The sequence below is a fragment of the Mytilus galloprovincialis genome, chromosome 1 (genome assembly GCF_965363235.1).
Source record: "Mytilus galloprovincialis chromosome 1, xbMytGall1.hap1.1, whole genome shotgun sequence".
Taxonomy (NCBI): Eukaryota; Metazoa; Mollusca; class Bivalvia; order Mytilida; family Mytilidae; genus Mytilus; species Mytilus galloprovincialis.
Genome location: NC_134838.1, coordinates 59,235,982 through 59,255,764, shown reverse-complemented (window position 1 = coordinate 59,255,764; position 19,783 = coordinate 59,235,982). Strand labels below are relative to the sequence as shown.

At 30.0% G+C, this 19,783-nt stretch overlaps 1 protein-coding gene across 2 annotated transcripts; it reads left to right on the top strand.

The window, feature by feature from the left end:
* Positions 1–74: 74 nt before the first annotated feature.
* On the top strand, positions 75–18,802 carry LOC143079976 (twinfilin-1-like). 2 transcript variants are annotated; one of them, XM_076255610.1, is made up of 10 exons: positions 75–197; positions 2,644–2,721; positions 3,270–3,322; positions 4,524–4,649; positions 6,899–6,994; positions 8,092–8,196; positions 13,845–13,967; positions 14,618–14,768; positions 16,411–16,529; positions 18,174–18,802. In XM_076255610.1, the coding sequence occupies exons 1-10, from the start codon at positions 173–175 to the stop codon at positions 18,321–18,323; spliced, it is 1,026 nt and encodes a 341-aa protein (XP_076111725.1). In that variant the 5' UTR covers positions 75–172; the 3' UTR covers positions 18,324–18,802. The 2 variants fall into 2 exon arrangements, with proteins under 2 accessions (XP_076111725.1, XP_076111731.1); XM_076255616.1 differs by having other exon boundaries at positions 3,270–3,325; positions 4,527–4,649.
* Positions 18,803–19,783: the final 981 nt, after the last annotated feature.

Below are 19,783 nucleotides of genomic sequence, written 5' to 3'. Positions count from 1 at the left end.
AACTACTTTTTATTGGCTAAACGCTAATTTTTTAACAAATTAAAAACATCCTTTCAAAAGCCATTTGGAATATGCTCTAGGTCATTCGATATAGTAAAGTTGCCGGTCTAGAGTGTACCGAAAGACCCATTAGCTTCCGCTTTTGAGAAAATATTAGTTATATTTGACAGAAATGTCCCATCAAACAGGAATCACAGGTATTAGGTTGTGTTTTTAGGTTCAAAGATTGATTTACTTGACCCATTTACATTTAAAAAGATCAGTAAAGAGAGTAAAAATCTTTGTTCGTCAATATTAAAAATATATTTTGAAAAGTGGGTGGGTCTTTGCAGAGTTTACTTGGCTCTGACAGTCGAAAGCAAATGGCATACATTAATGTATTTAGTTATCATATACAGGTATATATTTATGGCCTTTGTACAGGATACCTATATAGAAAGATACTTCAGAGAATTTTTTGATACAATTACTAAATGATTATGATATAATATGAGGCAGGCAATACCTGTAAATGGGGACGAAGTCTGTATGAATTATTTTTTTGTAACTTAAATATTTGTTTTAAAAAAAAGAAACGGAAATACTGTAACGTTTCCGCTTTTGGTTCTGTTGTTAGGGATTTTAGTTGTGATGTTATTTAAGTTATGACATCATATGCAATGTAAACAAAGAAACGCTATCATCAGTTAACGTTTTTTCATATCAAGAAATTCTTAAAAATCCTTCCTATTTTATACTAGACTTATAAATATATAATTTACTCAAAGTTTCATACAAACGAGACTGGAAAAAGGAAGTACATTGAATATTTCTGCGCAGATGTGGGAATTCAAAACATGACATAAATAAAATTGAACAATTTTGAGTTCATTAGTCATGTTAGTACAATGAAAATTTTCCCGATTTTTTTTTATTATTGATTTTTCTACTGTTATTGGGCACTTTGTCCCCATATAAAAAGGACATTGAAATATGTCTATGACAACAGAAATTATAAAAAAAACCTGAAAAATAGTTGACATGGTGGAATGCAAAAAACAGCCCAAATTTGCACCTGTCCTAAGTCAGGAATCTGATGTACAGTAGTTGTCGTTTGTTTATGTAATATATACGTGTTTCTCGTTTCTCGTTTTGTTAATATAGATTAGACCGTTGGTTTTCCCGTTTGAATGGTTTTACACTAGTAATTTTGGGGCCCTTTATAGCTTGTTGTTCGGTGTGAGCTAAGGCTCCGTGTTGAAGGCCGTACTTTAACCTATAATGGTTTACTTTTTAAATTGTTATTTGTATGGAGAGTTGTCTCATTGGCACTCACACCACATCTTCCTATATCTATATACCACCAATAACACCTGAGTCCTTTGACAAAAAGATGTATGAAGAAAGACCAAAAAATGCAAACAATTCATGAGCATGATGAGAATTAGAGAAACACAAATAAACATTAGCGCTGCCAAAACATATCTATATATTTTGTAACTATAGTTAAAGGTAATTATAAGGTATTTTAAAAATATTAACGGATTATGAAAGGTTAATATTACTCGTATTGCATTATTACCTGCTTCGTGTGTTGGAATGGTGCTGCAGACATACATGTATCATTATGAGGCTACGAGCACTGGTTTAATAGAGGTGAGGTAGTCAGCATAACATTTCGAATACTCAGAATCCTAATAGGGGTTATATTATTATGTGATCTCTTCTTCAAGAATCTAATAATATAACTATAATAAGATCAAGTTCTTGAGATAAAAGGTGTAAAAAGATATGTGTTTAACAAAAAAAAATATTAGGCCAAATAAAAATATATGTGTGGTTCCAGTAACCCCACCGACCCTAGTTTAAACCCCACCCCCCCCCACCCCACCCTAGAACTTTTTTTTCATTTCTGAAAAATAATTTTCAAACGATCCAATTTTGAAGATTGTGAATTAAAATAATATAAAATTCATAGATTTCTGTCATTTGAATTTCCATAAGAAGTATCTGTTATTGTCGGATTTTGTCTAATGCTTGGTCCATTTCTGTGTGTGTTACATTTTAATGTTGTGTCGTTGTTCTCCTCTTATATTTAATGCGTTTCCCTCAGTTTTGGTTTGTTACCCCGCTTTTGATTTTTGTCCATATATTTATGTGTTTTGTCCATAGATTTATGTGTTTTGAACAGCGGTATACTACTGTTGCCTTTATTGATTGGTAAAATGCAAGAATTCATAACAATTTGTTGTCAAAATGCAACAAAATTAATAAAAAACGTAAATGACTGTCTTTATTTTGCAACCAAACACTTTTAAAATGGCCGACTTCCGGTATTGACGTGTGTAATACTAGAAACTATTTCGGTAACATACGATTTTTTTCTGGATTTTGACAATCCTAAATAAAATTTGGAAAAAAATAGATAAAATTTGCCGACCTACCGACCCTATTTTTCAAAAGTATGTAACTGGAACCACACATATATTTTTATTTGGCCTTAGGTATCTGAGATTCAAAATGTATGCTTTGACATCTGAAAACTGGTGGACTTTGTGAAGTTGTACAAAAATTACTCGAATGTATATATTTATAATATATTTTAAATTTTTTACTACATTTTACATATAAAATCTGTAAAAAATATTGTATTTTATATTTCAGCTGGAAAGGAATTATTGGAATATTTTGCAACATGTAAAGAGGGACATGTACGATTGATAAAAATTGGCATAGTGAATGGTAAGCATATATAAATTATAAAAAAAAGGAGATGAATTATGATTGCCAATTAGACAACTATTTAACAAAGTTCAAATGATGTGTATACATAAGGAATTATTAGTTATAGGCAACTGTACAGCCTTCAACAATATGAAAAACACAAATATCATATTAGTTGGATTCAATAGGGATTATAGATGGTTAATTTTAAACATTGTAATTATATACATGATATAAAGCAGTTTTTAACATTGATCACTGCTTAGAACTACGTACATTTGTACATCAACAGAAGCACAAAATAATTTTTTCAAGTCTTTCATTTGACATAGCCATGGTTAATGTGAATATCTAAGTCTTAGATACATGATTTTTGTTTGTTTGACATATCCATGATTAAATTATTGTACATTATGTATGCTAGTTATTACAAATCAATAATTGAAACATCAAATAGACAAAATTGAAAACAAACAGATTAACGGAATAAAATTGTATATAAAAATGCTTCTTTCTTTTACTTAAAGTCAATTAGTTTTAAAATGTACTTTTTTATTATTTTGCAGAGGAACTGGTGTTACAAGACAGTAAAGATGTGGATGGGACATGGGAAGATGATATCCTTTGCTATATATGTACAAATGTATAATTAGAAAAGTCTACAACTAACTTCCAATAAGACTATTTACAGACGTGTTTGAATAGCAGCTAACCACCGTTTATAACTTTATTGGATTACTTTCCTTTTCTATTCATCTTAATATTTTTATTTTCACTTACACTTTCTATAATTATCGATATTGTCGTCATTACAACCATTATTGCAATATTACTTCCTGTTAACCTTAATATGTGTACTTCACTGTTTTATTTCATGTATATGTTTGTCCAGTAAGACGCCTTTCTTGCTGGTGAAACATGTCGACCTTATAAACCAATACCATGTGGTGAAAAGGAGTAGGTTCAGTAAGACCCCTTTTTGGACCCAAAATATAGCAGTTTTACAAAATTGTTAAAATGTAAACCTTTAGTTATTTATTGGACAGTAGAATGCTTCTGCTACATAAATATGGGCTGTTTTTGACAATACAATGCACATATATCCGGTACTAGCACCATTAAGTCATGCTAAATTACTGAAATCCATATAATTCTAGCATTTTAGTTAAATTTTAGATGGTTTTCGTGTAAAACGAAAGTGGCCGCATTCGTGTTTATCCTTAATATTGAAATGTAAGTTGTATTTTATGATAATACATAACATATATAAAGGTTGAGGATGAACACGGATGCGGCCACTTTCATTTTTACCAAAACCCATCTGAAAAGTGACATTTTTCGGCATATTAGGTAGATATTTCTTTTTGAGCTTGAATCGGATCGTTTTTAATTACTAAATCTGTTAAAATCTTTCACATAAACTAATTAATTCAAATAAAATAGACACTTAAGTGTTTAAAAAGTAGTCAAAATCTTTCGTCAGATGAACCTGAAATTTGAGGCCAAAATCGGTCCTTACTGGACCTACTCCTTTGAGTGTTGTTGTCTTTTGTGGCGACATATTTTATGAAAGATGTTAAATCAAAGAGCATAAATAAACACTTTGTCTTCGTCAAGACGTGGTTTGAAATAAATTTTCAGTTTTAAAATGTCATTCAAAATTGTTTGTATCACATTTATAGTTATGAATCAACTTCATATACATGTAGATTGTAGAATCCACTTCAAATTCATTATTGAATCCTCTTCATCTCCATTCTAAAAAGTTAACATGTAGAGTATAATTTATTGAAGACGAATATTCCTTAACAATTGTACATTACGACAAATTTGTATTACCAGCACTTGAAGAAAAACAGCCCTGTTACATCCTATATAGACTAGACAGTAAAAACAACTTGGGATATCAGTTTATATTTATCTGTTGGTCTCCAGACTTCTCACCTGTAAGTTGTAATTATTTTTAGAATTTATATGTAAAACACATAATTTGGTTTTATTACTTGATGAACCTTAGAAAGGGGAGATAATCTAAATAATTTTCTTCATTTGGTTTTTAGGATACACAGGATTATTACTGTTTTCTGTCAATTTTTTTTATGCATTGTGCCTTCATATTTCCAAGTTAGTTCCAAATTAAATACCTTAATCCATTTTTAATGATGAATAGAAATAGTTCTGTATTACAGAATGAATAGATTGTCAATTCAGTTCCAATATCATCTTTTGGACCATATCCGCCCTTTATCTAACACCTCAGACTGATATTGTGGTCTTGGAATAACATCTGCACTGATATGAAATATAATGTGTATTTATCATAACTACAATTGTATATTTGTATATAAAAAAGATGTGGTATGATTGTTAATAAGACACCTTGCCTCAACAGACCAAATGACACATATATATGTTTTATATTACAGAGTGTAAGTTCCTCATTCATGTAGAGGATGTATGTATAAAAAAACTGAATATTTCATTACTGTCTATATGTATACAGCATGTTTACTGGTATTGTGTATATAATATTTTGCATTGGTCAATAGTATTTTTGAATTGTATTAATGATATACCTTGCTTTCTCCTAATTTTTTATCATTTTGATATCTGTCATATTTTTGTTTCTTTCATTTTTTATTTCCTGTGTCTTTAATATATGGGTGCTTTGAGAAGTGTACCATATTTTTTGTAAAATTATTCTCAATGGATTATAAGCAGATAAGTCGCAGTGCTGTTTTTTTTTGAAGGAGGAAAAACTTATTTTCTTTTTAAAGTATACAGGGCTTGCAATAACAATTTAATAGTACAGTCAATGTCAAGAACTTCCTATATTTGGTTAGGATGAGAAAGACTATAGCAATGCCTTAATTCAAATTTTAGTCAACTTTGAATTAAAACAATACAAGAATTTATTTTTTTTAATTTTGCAGTGAAATGAAAAGACTTACTCTGAAATAATTTTAATGCATATTTGGACATGTCCCCTTAATCAGTGTTAATGAAAATTATTTTCTGTCTGAAATTATTTTAAATTGTTGTGCTACATGCTTCATTGACATTGTTGTGTACTTAATGATTTTTTTTTATGATTTTTCTGTTTGAATATAATAAGAAGATATTGGGATATTTTTTTGATAAGACAGCAACCCAAAAATTGAATACAGCCAGAAATGACATGAATGCACTACATTGAAATTGTAATACATTGATTCCAAATTAGAGTATGAACAAGTCAAGTCCCATATTTTTATCAATAAAAAGTGAAAAATGTTCCCCTGTTAGTTGTTAGTTTTAATATTCCTATTGTTTTGTTAGTCAGTAAATTTTTTAAATCCAACCAACTTTTCATGATGTTTTAATCATAATATCTTGCATTCTGCATTGATTTTGAACTTTAAAAATGCTGGTGTCTAAAATTTCTCCTGTGTCATGTTTTCATAGTACATTTAAATACCTAATATTATTCTTTTCCTTCCCTATAAATTTCTATTTCTAAAAAAAAACCTTGTACATGTAGTCACATGTACATCAATTAAAAAGTTTTTCATACAATATGAGAAAACTTTTTCATACAATATGAGAAAACTTTTTTGTCTGTTTGTATGATGTATATTTTAAGTCTTACCTTTTCACATCTGTTTATTCTGATAAACATCTCTTATGTAAGTTTTGACTGATTGTGAAATGTACAAACAGCTAAGGACCTAGCTAGTCATCATGGTAATTTCATATTAAAACTTTCACACAAAATTAAGAAAATAAAAACAATATTCATTGAAAACACACATAAAAATTATTATAAATGGATTACTACTAAATAAGATTTCTTGGGAAGCAGCCATGTCATGCTGATTGATTTATGTAATACTAATTCAAATTATATTTAAAGTTTTGTAAGCAATTTTATCAGTAGCACTATCATACTGCATAAATTTCATCTGTGAAATTATAAATACTTTCTGATAATATTCAAATTATTATTATAAGTTGATCCTTTATCCTTTTCATTTTTGATCATAAAGCAAATTTGGATACAGCAAATCTGTGCACGTACATTGGGATAATATGATCTATGCTCCCAGCCAAAATTGCTATACACATTTTATCTTGGACATCACTTCAAAACCCCTTTAAAAGTTTTGCAAATGAATATGCACAAGTCTATGTTTTTAATGTATAATAACTTTTTAAGATTAAAGAGAAGATGTTATATGCAGGAACAAAAGTCACATTAAAACAAGAATTTGGTGGAGGTTTGATACACGATGAAATGTTTGGTACAGAAAAGGTAATTATACAATGAAACCTAGCTACTGTGGATTCATTAATATTTGTTGGATACCAATTTTCGTGGATTTCGTGGGTACAAGGGAACCACGAATTTAAATATTAAATGAATTGCAAATTTTCTAAAGAAATGTAGGCAGACTTTGTCCAAACCATGAAATTATATATCCACAAAGTCTTCCTCAAACAACTAAAATTGGTACCCATGAAAATAAATGAATCCACAGTAAATCAAAAACAGTACTACAGTGAAACCTGGCTAAACCGAATCCTGAATAAACTGAAAACCTGTTTAAACCAAACATGTTCTTAAGCACATCATATCAAATTGTATGAGTTGTGAACCTGATAAAACCGAACACCAGCCAAAACCAAACACAATATTAAGTCCCGAAGATATGGACTCAATTCACAAAAAAATCATATGATAATACTCTTTTAAGTCATGGACTTTGTATGAAAAACTATTGTCATAGCTCCTGTTTTGTTTGTGTTTAAAATTTGACATAAACCTACTAGTACTAGTTACTGTTGTGTTTTTGTTAGAATTTGACATAAAATGTAGCTCTGTTGTGTTTGTGTCAGAATTTTCATTTACATAATTATTATTGTTGAGTTTTTTATTTGCCTGCAGCAATATGCGAGACTACAGTATTTCTATCTTGTGGGGGAGACAGCAGCTTAAACTATTTGTTCAGAGTTTTATATTTCAGAAGGAAGAAGACCTGGTTACTTCATACATTGTATGCAGATACTTTTTGTGACATAGTTTCTGTCTGTCTTATGTCCATTGTCCTTGACCTCATTTTCATGGTTCAGTGACGGCTTAAAAAAAAGTGTTTTTGTCGTGTGAATTTCTCAATTATTATGAGTGATAGGATAATTATATTTGGTATGCCTTGAAACGTCTATGTATCCATCAGACAGTATTCACCTGACCTTAACCTGATTTCATGGATCAGTAATCACGATTAATAGCTATTGAACACAAACAATGTTAAATGGGAAGCAAGTGACTATGGGACTATGAAGATAGCTGCATGATTAGGAGAACATAGAAGATCATTATTTTAATGTAAAATGTTGTTTGTTTTTTAGGCAGATATCTCATTAAATGGTTACAAGAAACATGTAGTAGCACAGCATGCTCCAGCTCCATTAACTGAAGCAGAAGAAGAAAAACAACATATAAAAAGGACTGAGGTAAAGAGTGTTTGATATGTACTTTGTGACTGGATAAAACCTCCCCCTAAACATTTTAGTTATTTTTTATACGACCGCAAAAATTTTAATTTTTCGTCGTATATTGCTATCACGTTGGCGTCGTCGTCGTCGTTCGAATACTTTTAGTTTTCGCACTCTAACTATAGTAAAAGTAAATAGAAATCTATGAAATTTTAACACAAGGTTTATAACCACTAAAGGAAGGTTGGGATTGATTTTGGGAGTTTTGGTCCCAAAATTTTAGGAATTAGGGGCCAAAAAGGGCCCAAATAAGCATTTTCTTGGTTTTCGCACTATAACTTTAGTTTAAGTAAATAGAAATCTATGAAATTTTGACACATGGTTTATGACCACAAAAGGAAGGTTGGGATTGATTTTGGGAATTTTAGTTCAAACAGTTTAGGAATTATGGGCCTAAAAAGGGCCCAAATAAGCATTATTCTTGGTTTTCGCACAATAACTTTAGTATAAGTAAATAGAAATCAATGAAATTTAAACACAAGGTTTATGACCACAAAAGGAAGGTTGGGATTGATTTTGGGAGTTGAGGTCTGAACAGTTTAGGAATTAGGGGCCAAAAAGGGGCCCAAGTAAGCATTATTCTTGGTTTTCGCACCACAACTTTAGTATAAGTAAATAGAAATCTTTGAAATTTAAACACAAGGTTAATGACCATAAAAGGAAGGTTGGGTTGGATTATGGGAGTTTTGGTCCCAACAGGTTTTTAGGAATAAGGGGCCCAAAAGGTCCAAAATTGAACTTTGTTTGATTTCATCAAAAATTGAATAATTGGGGTTTATTGATATGCCGGATCTAACTGTGTATGTAGATTCTTAATTTTTGGTCCTGTTTTCCAATTGGTCTACATTAAGGTCCAAAGGGTTCAAAATTAAACTTAGTTTGATTTTAACAAACATTGAATCCTTGGGGTTCTTTGATATGCTGAATCTAAAAATGTACTTAGATTTTTTATTATTGGCCCAGTTTTCAAGTTGGTCCAAATCGGGGTCCAAAATTAAACTTTGTTTGATTTCATCAAAAATTGAATAATTGGGGTTCTTTGATATGCCAAATCTAACTGTGTATGTAGATTCTTAATTTTTAGTCCCGTTTTCAAATTGGTCTGCATTAAATTTCAAAGGGTCCAAAATTAAACTAAGTTTGATTGTAATAAAAATTGAATTCTTTGGCTTTTTTGATATGCCGAATTTAATCATGTACTTAGATTTTTGATTATGGGCCCAGTTTTCAAGTTGGTTCAAATCAGGATCCAAAATTATTATTGTGCAATTGCAAGAAATTTTCAATTGCACAGTATTCAGCAATAGCAAGAAATCTTCAATTGCACAGTATTGTGCAATAGCAAAAATGTTCAATTGCACAGTATTGTGCAATAGCAAGAAATCTTCAATTGCACAGTATTGTGCAATAGCAAATATTTTCAATTGCACAGTATTGCGCAATAGCAAGAAATATCTAATTGCACAATATTGTGCAATAGCAAGAAATTTTCAATTGATTGGAGTTATCTTCCTTTGTCCAGAATAGTAGTTGAATCAACTTAAATCATTGTTTTATACAATACACAATGTATATTCACTTTTACTACCAACTGATAAATTAAAACAATCTTTACCACTCAGTGATAACAAGCACTTTTTGTTACATTTTAATATTTTATGATGTATTTAAATGAGTAGTTATTGTTGCAAACTCCATTAGAAATTTGAATTGAAATCAGTTTTGAAAAAGGGAAAGGGGGATGTGAAAAAAAAATGGTGGGGGGGGTTAATTTTTCTCATTTCAGATTTCATACATAAAAAGAAAATTTCTTCAAACATTTTTTTGAGAGGATTAATATTCAACAGCATAGTGATTGCTCAAAGACAAAAAAATTATTTTAAGTTCATTAGACCTCATTCATTCTGTGTCCAAAACCTATGCTGTGTCAACTATTTAATCACAATCCAAATTTAGAGCTGAATCCAGCTTGAATGTTGTGTCCATACTTGCCCCAACCGTTCAGGGTTCAACCTATGCGGTCGTATAAAGCTGCGCCCTGCGGAGCATCTGGTTTACTGTTCATATTTTATGTAATATATGTCAGATTAGTATATAGGTTTCAACAAAAGTTACTAGATGAATGCTTCTATGATAAAATCAGATTATACTTACTCATTGAACCACTTACATGACTTATGTGAAGTAAAATTGTAATTGTTTTACAGTACATTGATATTTAACTCCAACATAAAAGCTTGATTTCAGCATTTAAACATGGGAGATGAACTTAATTCAACTAAAATATCTTTATTTGTATGTCCCATCTATAGGCATTATGTTTTTCAGTCTGTTCGTTTGTTTTTTTGTCCGTTTGTCCTGCTTTAGGTAAAAGTTTTTGGTCAAGATAGTTTTTGATGAAGTTGAAGTCCAATCAACTTAAAACAAATACACATGCCCCCTCGATATGATCTTTCTAATTTTTATGCCAAATTAGAGTTTTTACCCCAACTTTATGGTCCAATGAACATAGAAAATGATAGTGCGATTGGGGAAATTGTGTACTATTGACACACTCAAGTTTAGTGTTGCTATTATGATGTATCATTGGAATATACCCCTCAACTAAGCTTATTCATGTTAAGTATATTATTGAAGTAGATTATTATCACTATGATTACTGTTTGAATGATCCTTAAAAGTTTCTAATATATACATGAAAGTACTATGAATTCAGTTTTTTGTAATAAAATTGGGAAAGGGGGGAATTTGTCAAAGAGACAACAACACACCCAAAGAGCAGAAAACAGCTGAAGGCCACAAACACCAATTAGTAGTCAACACAGTGAGAAAATCCAGTACCCAGATTTCATATTGTGAAAATTTGGGATGGAATAGGTTTCCACCAAAAAAAATGCCTTTTGAATGTTGTTTGCATAATTTTTATCCACCAATTCCTCAAATCTTGCATGTTGTTCATTGCACATCAATCACAATATTAAATGCAACTAAAATTTCAGAATTGACTGTTCTGTAATAATGTTTTATAATATAGCAGATGGTCCAAATGATGGTAGGTACATCTTGAAATGATGTAAGTAATCTGCATAAAACAATTGTATTCTGCATGGTTTTACAAACCTTTCCTTTACTCAGGTACAGTGACTTGGGAAATATGAATTTAGCACCATGAAATCTGTTTAAGCCAATGTTTATCTAACACCCAGTTTATTCAGATTGAAAGGTGGTTGATTTACCCAGAAAAAAATACAATAGAATTTTTGTTTATTCAATACTGAGGGGGGATAGGACCTTTATCGGGACTCCGGGATCGGCTGTTTTTAAGCTCGGGAATTTCAGGATTGACCCTTTCGAGATCCGGGAATTCTTTTTTTGAATTTCGGGATGTTGGGATTTTAATTTATTTAAATTCATGACCTCAGGATTTCGTGTTTTTAAGCGCGGGATTTCGGGATCAAGACCCCTCCTACCTCCCCCAATACTCTATAAAGAATAGCCATGAAACTACTGAGCCCTTTCCCCTTATTGTTTTACTTGTATATTATTTGATGTTGTTAAATCATATACTTCTCCAACTAACAAGGAAAATATATGTAGTGCATTAGAAAATCAAAACTCTTTTTAAGTATTGCTTTTGTTGTTGTACAACAACTTAACGTTGTACAGGATTCAAAGATAAAAAAAAAAAAATCCTGTCAGCAAAATGCAATGAAAACACAAATGTGCTTTTTGCGTCTGCTAATTTTTGAATTTATCCTGTGTTATTTGCATGTCACAAGTTACAGGTATGAGCTATTGTTTGAATGAAATGTAAGAATTGTCCAGGCTAAACAAACATGTCAGTATTTACTTTTACCCCTATTCTAGATACTTAGGTCTGGAGCTAAGTCAGTATAAGTCATAGAGGAAAAATATTTTATCAATAAACATATCTTAGATGATAATAAAATGATTTAAATAGTAGTTTTACCACATGGAACTTTTAAGCATGACACTGAGAAAAAGAAAAAATATGAGGCTTTGTCTTTCATTTTGCCTATCATGCCTGTTGCTTGATGAATCCTGAAGTATTGTTTTCTCTGTTGATGATTTTTACACCATCACATGCAATTTATCTTTATTCAATACTGGTATATAAAAATAAGAATTTATTCTCCCTTCTCCATTTTATATGGTATGATTGGCAATTGGTCAACTCTCTACCTGAGACCTAATGGAGTTAACATCTACAGGTTACCATACAGCCCTCAACAATGATCAAAATCCATACTGCAATATAGTCAGATGTATTTTCATCTCAAAGAGGGTTTTCCTAAATTTTAGATGAATGATTGGCTATTCAAGGAGAAATCAAATTTTCTATTGAATGAATTCCACAGAGAACTGTAGCTGTTGTATTTATTCTATAGGACAGTGAAATTTGCCGAAATTTTTACTTCAACACCACCTGATTTGGGGGAAAGGTTTAATTTCCACTACAATAAGCTTTTTTTTCTTGTAGTCAATTTGGGGTTGATTGCAAATCTGTCAATGGTCGCTGTTAAAAATGTGTTCACAACTTATGACAAATCATGCTAATGTTGTAATTTTCATTAATTAGTAGAGTTTGATTGTGATTAATAGTAATTTAGATTCATTTCAAAAAATTGAAAAATGTCTACACTGTAAAAGATTAACTTATGGAAGAGTTAAATCTGTGGTTATAGGTCACCTTTTGGGGCTGGTAAAACTGACCTCACAATAGCAGTTACCTTTGAATAAAGGTTCAAAATGCATAGTTTTTACTACATTGTCACAGGAAGAGAGCTTAAGGGCATACGATACAGTTACAGGGAAGGTAATGACGTTGCTAACGTCAAATGTTATTTTCGCGACGTCAAACTATGACATATCGGGAAAAGATGCATTTTTCGACTGATTTTTATCATTCAAACTGATTTAATTTGAAAACGAGTGCATGGACCGCTATTTTTTAAAACAGCAATTTGTTTCATTTTGCAAGGAGATTATGTGACCCAAATTTTATAAAACTGTAAATAGCGCAATTTTTTTAATTTTGATAACCATGCAGAAAAAATGACGTTTTTTCCTCTATTCATGAACATTTGATAAATATAGAGTTATTTCGGAATAATAATTGCATAATTTTTAATGATACTTATAAAATACAGAAATTACCGATTATTTAACAAAAAACAATTTGTGTTTATCTTTTAAAACAAAAAAGTTATGTCCTTCTTTCGAAAAAGAAAATACAGACACAAATCTGAATTTTGAGCAAATATACAAAATTTCGACCTCATTTTACTCAAAAAGTAGCACATGAAGGTATATTTTTTATTGCATTTTTTATTTAATCAGGAAAAAAATAGCCAATATGCAAATTTTCAGCAACTTGTAAATACAGGTTCAAAACTATCGTATGCCCTTAATACAGATACATGCCAAGACAGGTTTTCACTTAATAGAGTTGTAATTTACAGCAGGTTTGTTTGACTGTAATTTATTGACAATTTTAGCTAAGCTTAGCCAGGGAAAATCATATATATTGAATGAGTAAAATATTTTTCAAATATAGTACAACTTTTTTTTTAATGTAATTCCAGATCAATACAGCTAGTGTAGATACCAAAATGCAAACCATATCAGGAGTAGCCTTTCCTATATCACAACAAGCTTTGAATAAGATTGAGGCATTAGGACAGGGACAATTTAATTACCTGCAATTGGTAAGTTTACATTTTTTTTTAGGATGAAACAGCCAGGTTAGATAAAGCAACTATTATGAGGTGACAAAATAAAATTGAGAATGGAAATGGGGAATGTGTCAAAGAGACAACAATGTGAATAAAGAGCAGAAAACAGAGGCAGGCCAATGGGTCTTCAATACAGCAAGAAAATCCAACACCCAGAAACAGGTGCCAGCTGGCCCCTGTACAGAAATGTGTACTAGTTCAATGAAAATGGACATCGGCTTACATAAGTGTAAAAGCAAGGACAAATAAATACTGTCTATTTAGAAATTATTATGAGGTTTTTATGGGACTAATGTGACTTGGTGGGTATTGCAATAAAGAAAAAAATGCATTTTGATATTGGATGCCTAATTATATATATGTTCAACACATTTTGTATAGGCTTGAATGCAGATTTTGGCTAAATCATGAAACCAAATACCCCTGAAAAGGAAAGTTTTCCTTAATTCAAGAAAATTGCTACTGAGTAATATAAATGAATCTACAGTATATACATGTAAAGATTGAATGATTGATTGCTCCTTTAATGACCAGGAAAATGATATATCAAGAAGATAGAATCTGAAAAAAAGATGTATTTGTATACTTATGAAAATATTTTTATTTTCTATATGTGTATGCAGAGTTTAGATCTCAGTAAAGAAATTGTAAATTTTGAAGAAGCAGAAAATGTAAATGTAGGTGATTTGCAAGCACATGTACCCACAGACCATGGTAGATATCATCTTTATAACTTTAAACATACACATGAAGGAGATTACATGGAAAATATAGGTAAGGGGCCATCTCAGAATAATTTAATTTTGGATGTAACACGTCTTTTGATTGGATGACGTTGTTATGTTTTTCAGCTCATAGTACATAATTTTGTCATATGACCGTGACATCATTTAAGTTTTTTCATGATTTACGCCTGTTTAAAATGGAATTTAGAATTAAATTATAAGAAATGACTGTAATATTTTTTCTGTCTATTCAAAATAACATAAAAAATGTGGTGCACACTTATAAATAACCCGCTACCTGGGTTATTCAGTGTGCACCACATTTTTGATGTTATTTCTTCATAGACCAAAAACAATTACTGTCATTCCTTAAATGTACATGTATATTTTTATATATTTATATCCCCATAATTAACTTCATATTATTTATGTGATTTTTATAGATACAAATAAGTGATTTTTCTTACAGAGTTAAAAAAAAATTGACCATTTGATATTATTATATAAGGTAAAGGTTAGTTGAAGAAATCTTTAGAAACATGTTTAAATTATATTTGACAACAATGAACCTATCACCTGTAAATTGTGTTTCTATGCTAACTTCATGCATGAGCAAAATATGAACGTTTTAAAGCTAACAAGAGAAATTAATAGAAATTTCAGGTACCGTTATATGTCCTGTATAGTCTGAGGTTTTATTCTCCAAAATTGGGTGCGGAGTCCCGCACTGCGGACTATAGAGTACAATATGCAAGAAATAAGAGCCAAAAATCAAAATTTCGTGAGGTGGTTTGTATTCGTTCCGCCATGTTTGTTATTGATATTGTAGAGGGCGCTCTTATCATTTTTCAAACTGATATTTATACCTAATCCATATTAATAAGTTATGATTATTCAATATCAAATTAATATTCATAAATTTAAAAATTAAACGCTTCATAAAAAATTTCTAGTTTCTTTTCAATGCATTGCTTATAAAATAAATTGGTATCTGCTTGAATGAAACTGTACAAAAAAGGTAAAAAAGACAGCCGTAAACCAGCTTACGGTGTGTAAATTACAAAACGTAATCGGTAATAGATCCGACTTATATGTCATTTATTAGCTTAAAACCAGTCAAACATTGATGTGAAAGATATATTTAACACTATTTTACATCAGGATGGAACTGTTTTACTTTCAAAGTCGTATTATATTGATATCTAGTATGTACAGATTTCGACTCAGTCGAAATCTGTACATACTAGATATCAATCACTCTCACCATTTTTTCTCTTCTTTTACATGTGCTTTTTAAACTTTCGGGTTAAACATAAAGAAGTTTCTATATTAATTTGTTTGTGTTATTTAGACTTATTTTAACAATTGAGAAGGGTTTTAGAATCATTTACAAGCAGTTTCAGCTTCTGTTTGATGATGGGAAATAGTTTTTTCCCAGAAAATACTGCATAAGACCACACACGATTTTAAATTACAGGAGTTTCATTAGACCTTTTCTAACAGTAACAAAAAGTTTTTTTACCAAAAATTTTGTGGGGAGAAGGGGATGCGGACTATGTACCTGTGCAAACTATACAAGCCCGATCACAGTATTTGGATTCTTTATTATTTATGTACATTGTTTATATTTGTCATTGTGTTTTGTTTATTATATACATGCATATCTATTTAATTTATACTTTTCTTTTCAGTATTTATATATTCAATGCCAGGCTATAAGTGTTCTATAAAAGAAAGAATGTTATATTCTAGTTGTAAAGCACCATTTATCGACAATGTACAACAGTTAGGTTTAGAAGTAGTTAAAAATGTAAGTCTTTCTTACAGTTGGTAAGAATTGTCTTAATTTACAAATCTTCTTTAAGTAAGAAGGTGTAAAATATTACTTATTTAAGAAATAATTCATTAAAGCCATAGATTGTTGGAAATTTACACATGGCTTGGGCCGTGATATTCCAATTTTATCCTGAGCATTAACGAATATTACGGCCCAGGCCATGTGTAAATTTCCAACAATCTGTGGCTTCCATGAATTATTTTGATTCTAATAGGACAAATACGGTCATTAAAATACTGAAGTGAGGGTTGGTTTGGTGTGTGTGTGGCTGATCTTTTTTACTCACTGTAAGATAAAGCTCAAATATCTAAATAAATCCATAGCTTGCATGGGTTTTTTCGTGAATAACTGCTAGAAAAAAACTGTTTAATTCTTCTAATTCCCCAACATTTGCCATTTTTAATATACATGATTTTCTCTTAAGCTTCCGTCAAATCCAAAGTTGACATTTCATAACTAAGGAGCTGCCATGTTGACTTGCTGAAATTAGTAAATATGCAAATAATGCAATAGAATAGAAAATAAAACAAAACCTACCTCAAAAATCAGTTTTAATACAATTTCATACGAATTTCGATGGTTCACGTAACACAAACTTTCAACTTTAGTGGTTTCATTTGTATGACGTCATGTTTTGAAATCTGACTTAAATGCGCCAAAAAAATTAATAGACTTTTACAGAATTTTATTTTATTTTTATTTTGTTGATTTCTCTGAGCTCTTGTGCATTACTGCTTTTTATTATGCATCCGAATAAGAATAACAGTTATTTTGTCTTTTTTTAATTGCACTTTTTAAATCAATAAAATCGGCAAAGGGTCTGCAAATAGGTTCCAATACATGTAGATTTACGTGGAAAGTATATTGTAACAGCCATTATTATGTATATCTCGGAGTCTGCGCTAAGTAAAGATATATCGAGAATTTTATCACAGTGTTGTTTACAAAGCGAAAGAAGCACGTCATATTAGAATTACATTTTAAACATTATATTTTATTTACAATCTAATGTGTCATTATTTGTAATTAAGAAGCTGATAGATCAAGGTAAAAAAAAATATTATTTTGTTGAAAACAATTATGTGTTCATTCATGTTTTCAGCAAGTGGTCAGATATGTTAGGATTTTATTAAAAATTAAAGTTAAGATGTTGACACTGGAATTGCTGAGATAGACAATTGTCCTGAGTTATATTGACTTCAACACATAAAACTTTTTATTTCAACTAACCTTTTTATATAAAAAAAATTGAGATATTGCAAATCACAAATACCATTGAAGAACACATTTAAAACATAATTTTTTTTAGAATTATTTCAGAATTTGAATAATACAGCTTGCTATATTTGTCTGTATCTGCATGCAGTGTGCTCAGTAAAGAAAGATTGAATACCAATTTGAAAATTTTATATTAAGCTAGTTAAATGAAATGGCAATGTTTACTTATATAATTACTGAATTAACCAATCACATTTTTTGGCTTGAAAATTAAACATTTCCATCCCTTTTACTCTCAGAAAGATATATCCAATTCTCCAATACATGTATTTTTTTTAATCAATTTTACATTACTTCAATTTCAAATTTAACTAAAATTGATTTTAAAATGTATTTTAGATTGAAATAGATGATCCAAAAGAATTAACAGAAACCTACATATATGATGAAGTTCATCCAAAGAAGAATGTTGCAAGACAAGCCTTTGCCAAACCAAAAGGCCCTGCTGGTCGGGGACCAAGAAGAATGCAACCCAAACAAGAATCATAGTACCATCAATTGTTAATAACCTTATCAACAGTACATCTCAGAGATTGTGTAAACATTATAGTGAACCATTTTGTTATTGTCATTTTTCACTGCAAAGATTGTTATCATTATTTATTGTTATCCCCCCTTGTTATCACTGGAATGGAAATTGATAAATTTATAGGTAGGGAATTCCTCTTAGTAATATCTTTTAATGAAATTTGTAAAGGGGTTGGTTGTTTGCAGAATGTGTTACCTTGTAAGGATAAGGTGGTTAATTTGAACAGAATGTACTAATTACTATGATAGAATAAATTTCACTTACTTAGTTGGAGGCCATTTTGACTTTTTGAATGGCATTAGTATTAAGATTATTCACAAGAGTTTCGTCTGTTCATTTACACAGAACTTTTTGAGATAATACAATCTGATCTTTGAAATTCTTTTCTTCAAAATAGTAATTTATATCAGTATTATCATTATAAAATGTAATAGTTATACTGCATGGGTCTAGGCATAGTATACTGGAAACTGTCTAATGGAATTAAGTGTATACATAGATAGATGGACATTGCAAAATAGGCAATGTAATAACAACAACAAAATGGATTTTTGATTAATCAGTTGAAAGATTTAGAGAATTCAAACTAAAGAGTGTATACTGTCAGAAAACTATAAGAAGGACCTTCTATTTTGTAAAACAATGTTTATTTACATTAACCATATTCAGATTTTTATCATCTAAAATAAAAAAAAATATGTGTGAAACAACAAATTAATAATATGCAATGCTCAAAAACATGAATTTCTAAGATAAAGAACACTTAAAAAAGAAAACTGTGATATTTTTTTATATACAATGCAGTGTTCTTTTATATTTTTGTAATGTGTATATTTATCACTTATGCATGTTATTATAAGATCAAAGTAAAAAAAAATTGTTTGGTTTTTTATTTTTGTAAAATTTTGACAATTGTTTTATAAAGTATTCTTTCCTTGTTATCATTTAAAATGAGAAAAGAGAAACATGATAAAAAGTGAATCAACAATTTGATGAAAAGAATACATGACTTCATTTATCCATTTGTTAAATATTTTCAAAATGGCAAAAATTAAAAAAAATACTGTTTCCATCAGTCATAGTTTAAATAAGAATAATATACTTGATTGTAGGAAGAGTTTTATAGAGAACATGGTGTGCAGCATCATTATAAGAGTCAAAACTGAAAATCATGCAACATATAAGGAAATAAAAGTTGAAATCCATTGAAATTTCAGATCTTTGGCTATTTATCTTATCTTATCTAGAATCATGACATATTGTGTAGAAACTATAAAGATATATTCTTTAAAGACTTCTTGAGAGATAGAAGTCAGATGCATCAAATAGCTGTTCTTATTTAACCTGTGTTATTCTGGAAACTGTATGATTTACTGTTCTGTCTCTAATATTGTTAGTTTTGTCTTTTTAATGTGGATTG

Bases quoted from the DNA above. Each gene is read 5' to 3' on its own strand.
- LOC143079976 (XM_076255610.1), top strand. From the start codon at position 173: ATGTCCCATCAAACAGGAATCACAG. The intron at 198-2,643 runs GTATTAGGTTGT...TTTATATTTCAG, and splicing joins CCATCAAACAGGAATCACAG to CTGGAAAGGAATTATTGGAA. The intron at 14,769-16,410 runs GTAAGGGGCCAT...TTTTCTTTTCAG, and splicing joins AGATTACATGGAAAATATAG to TATTTATATATTCAATGCCA.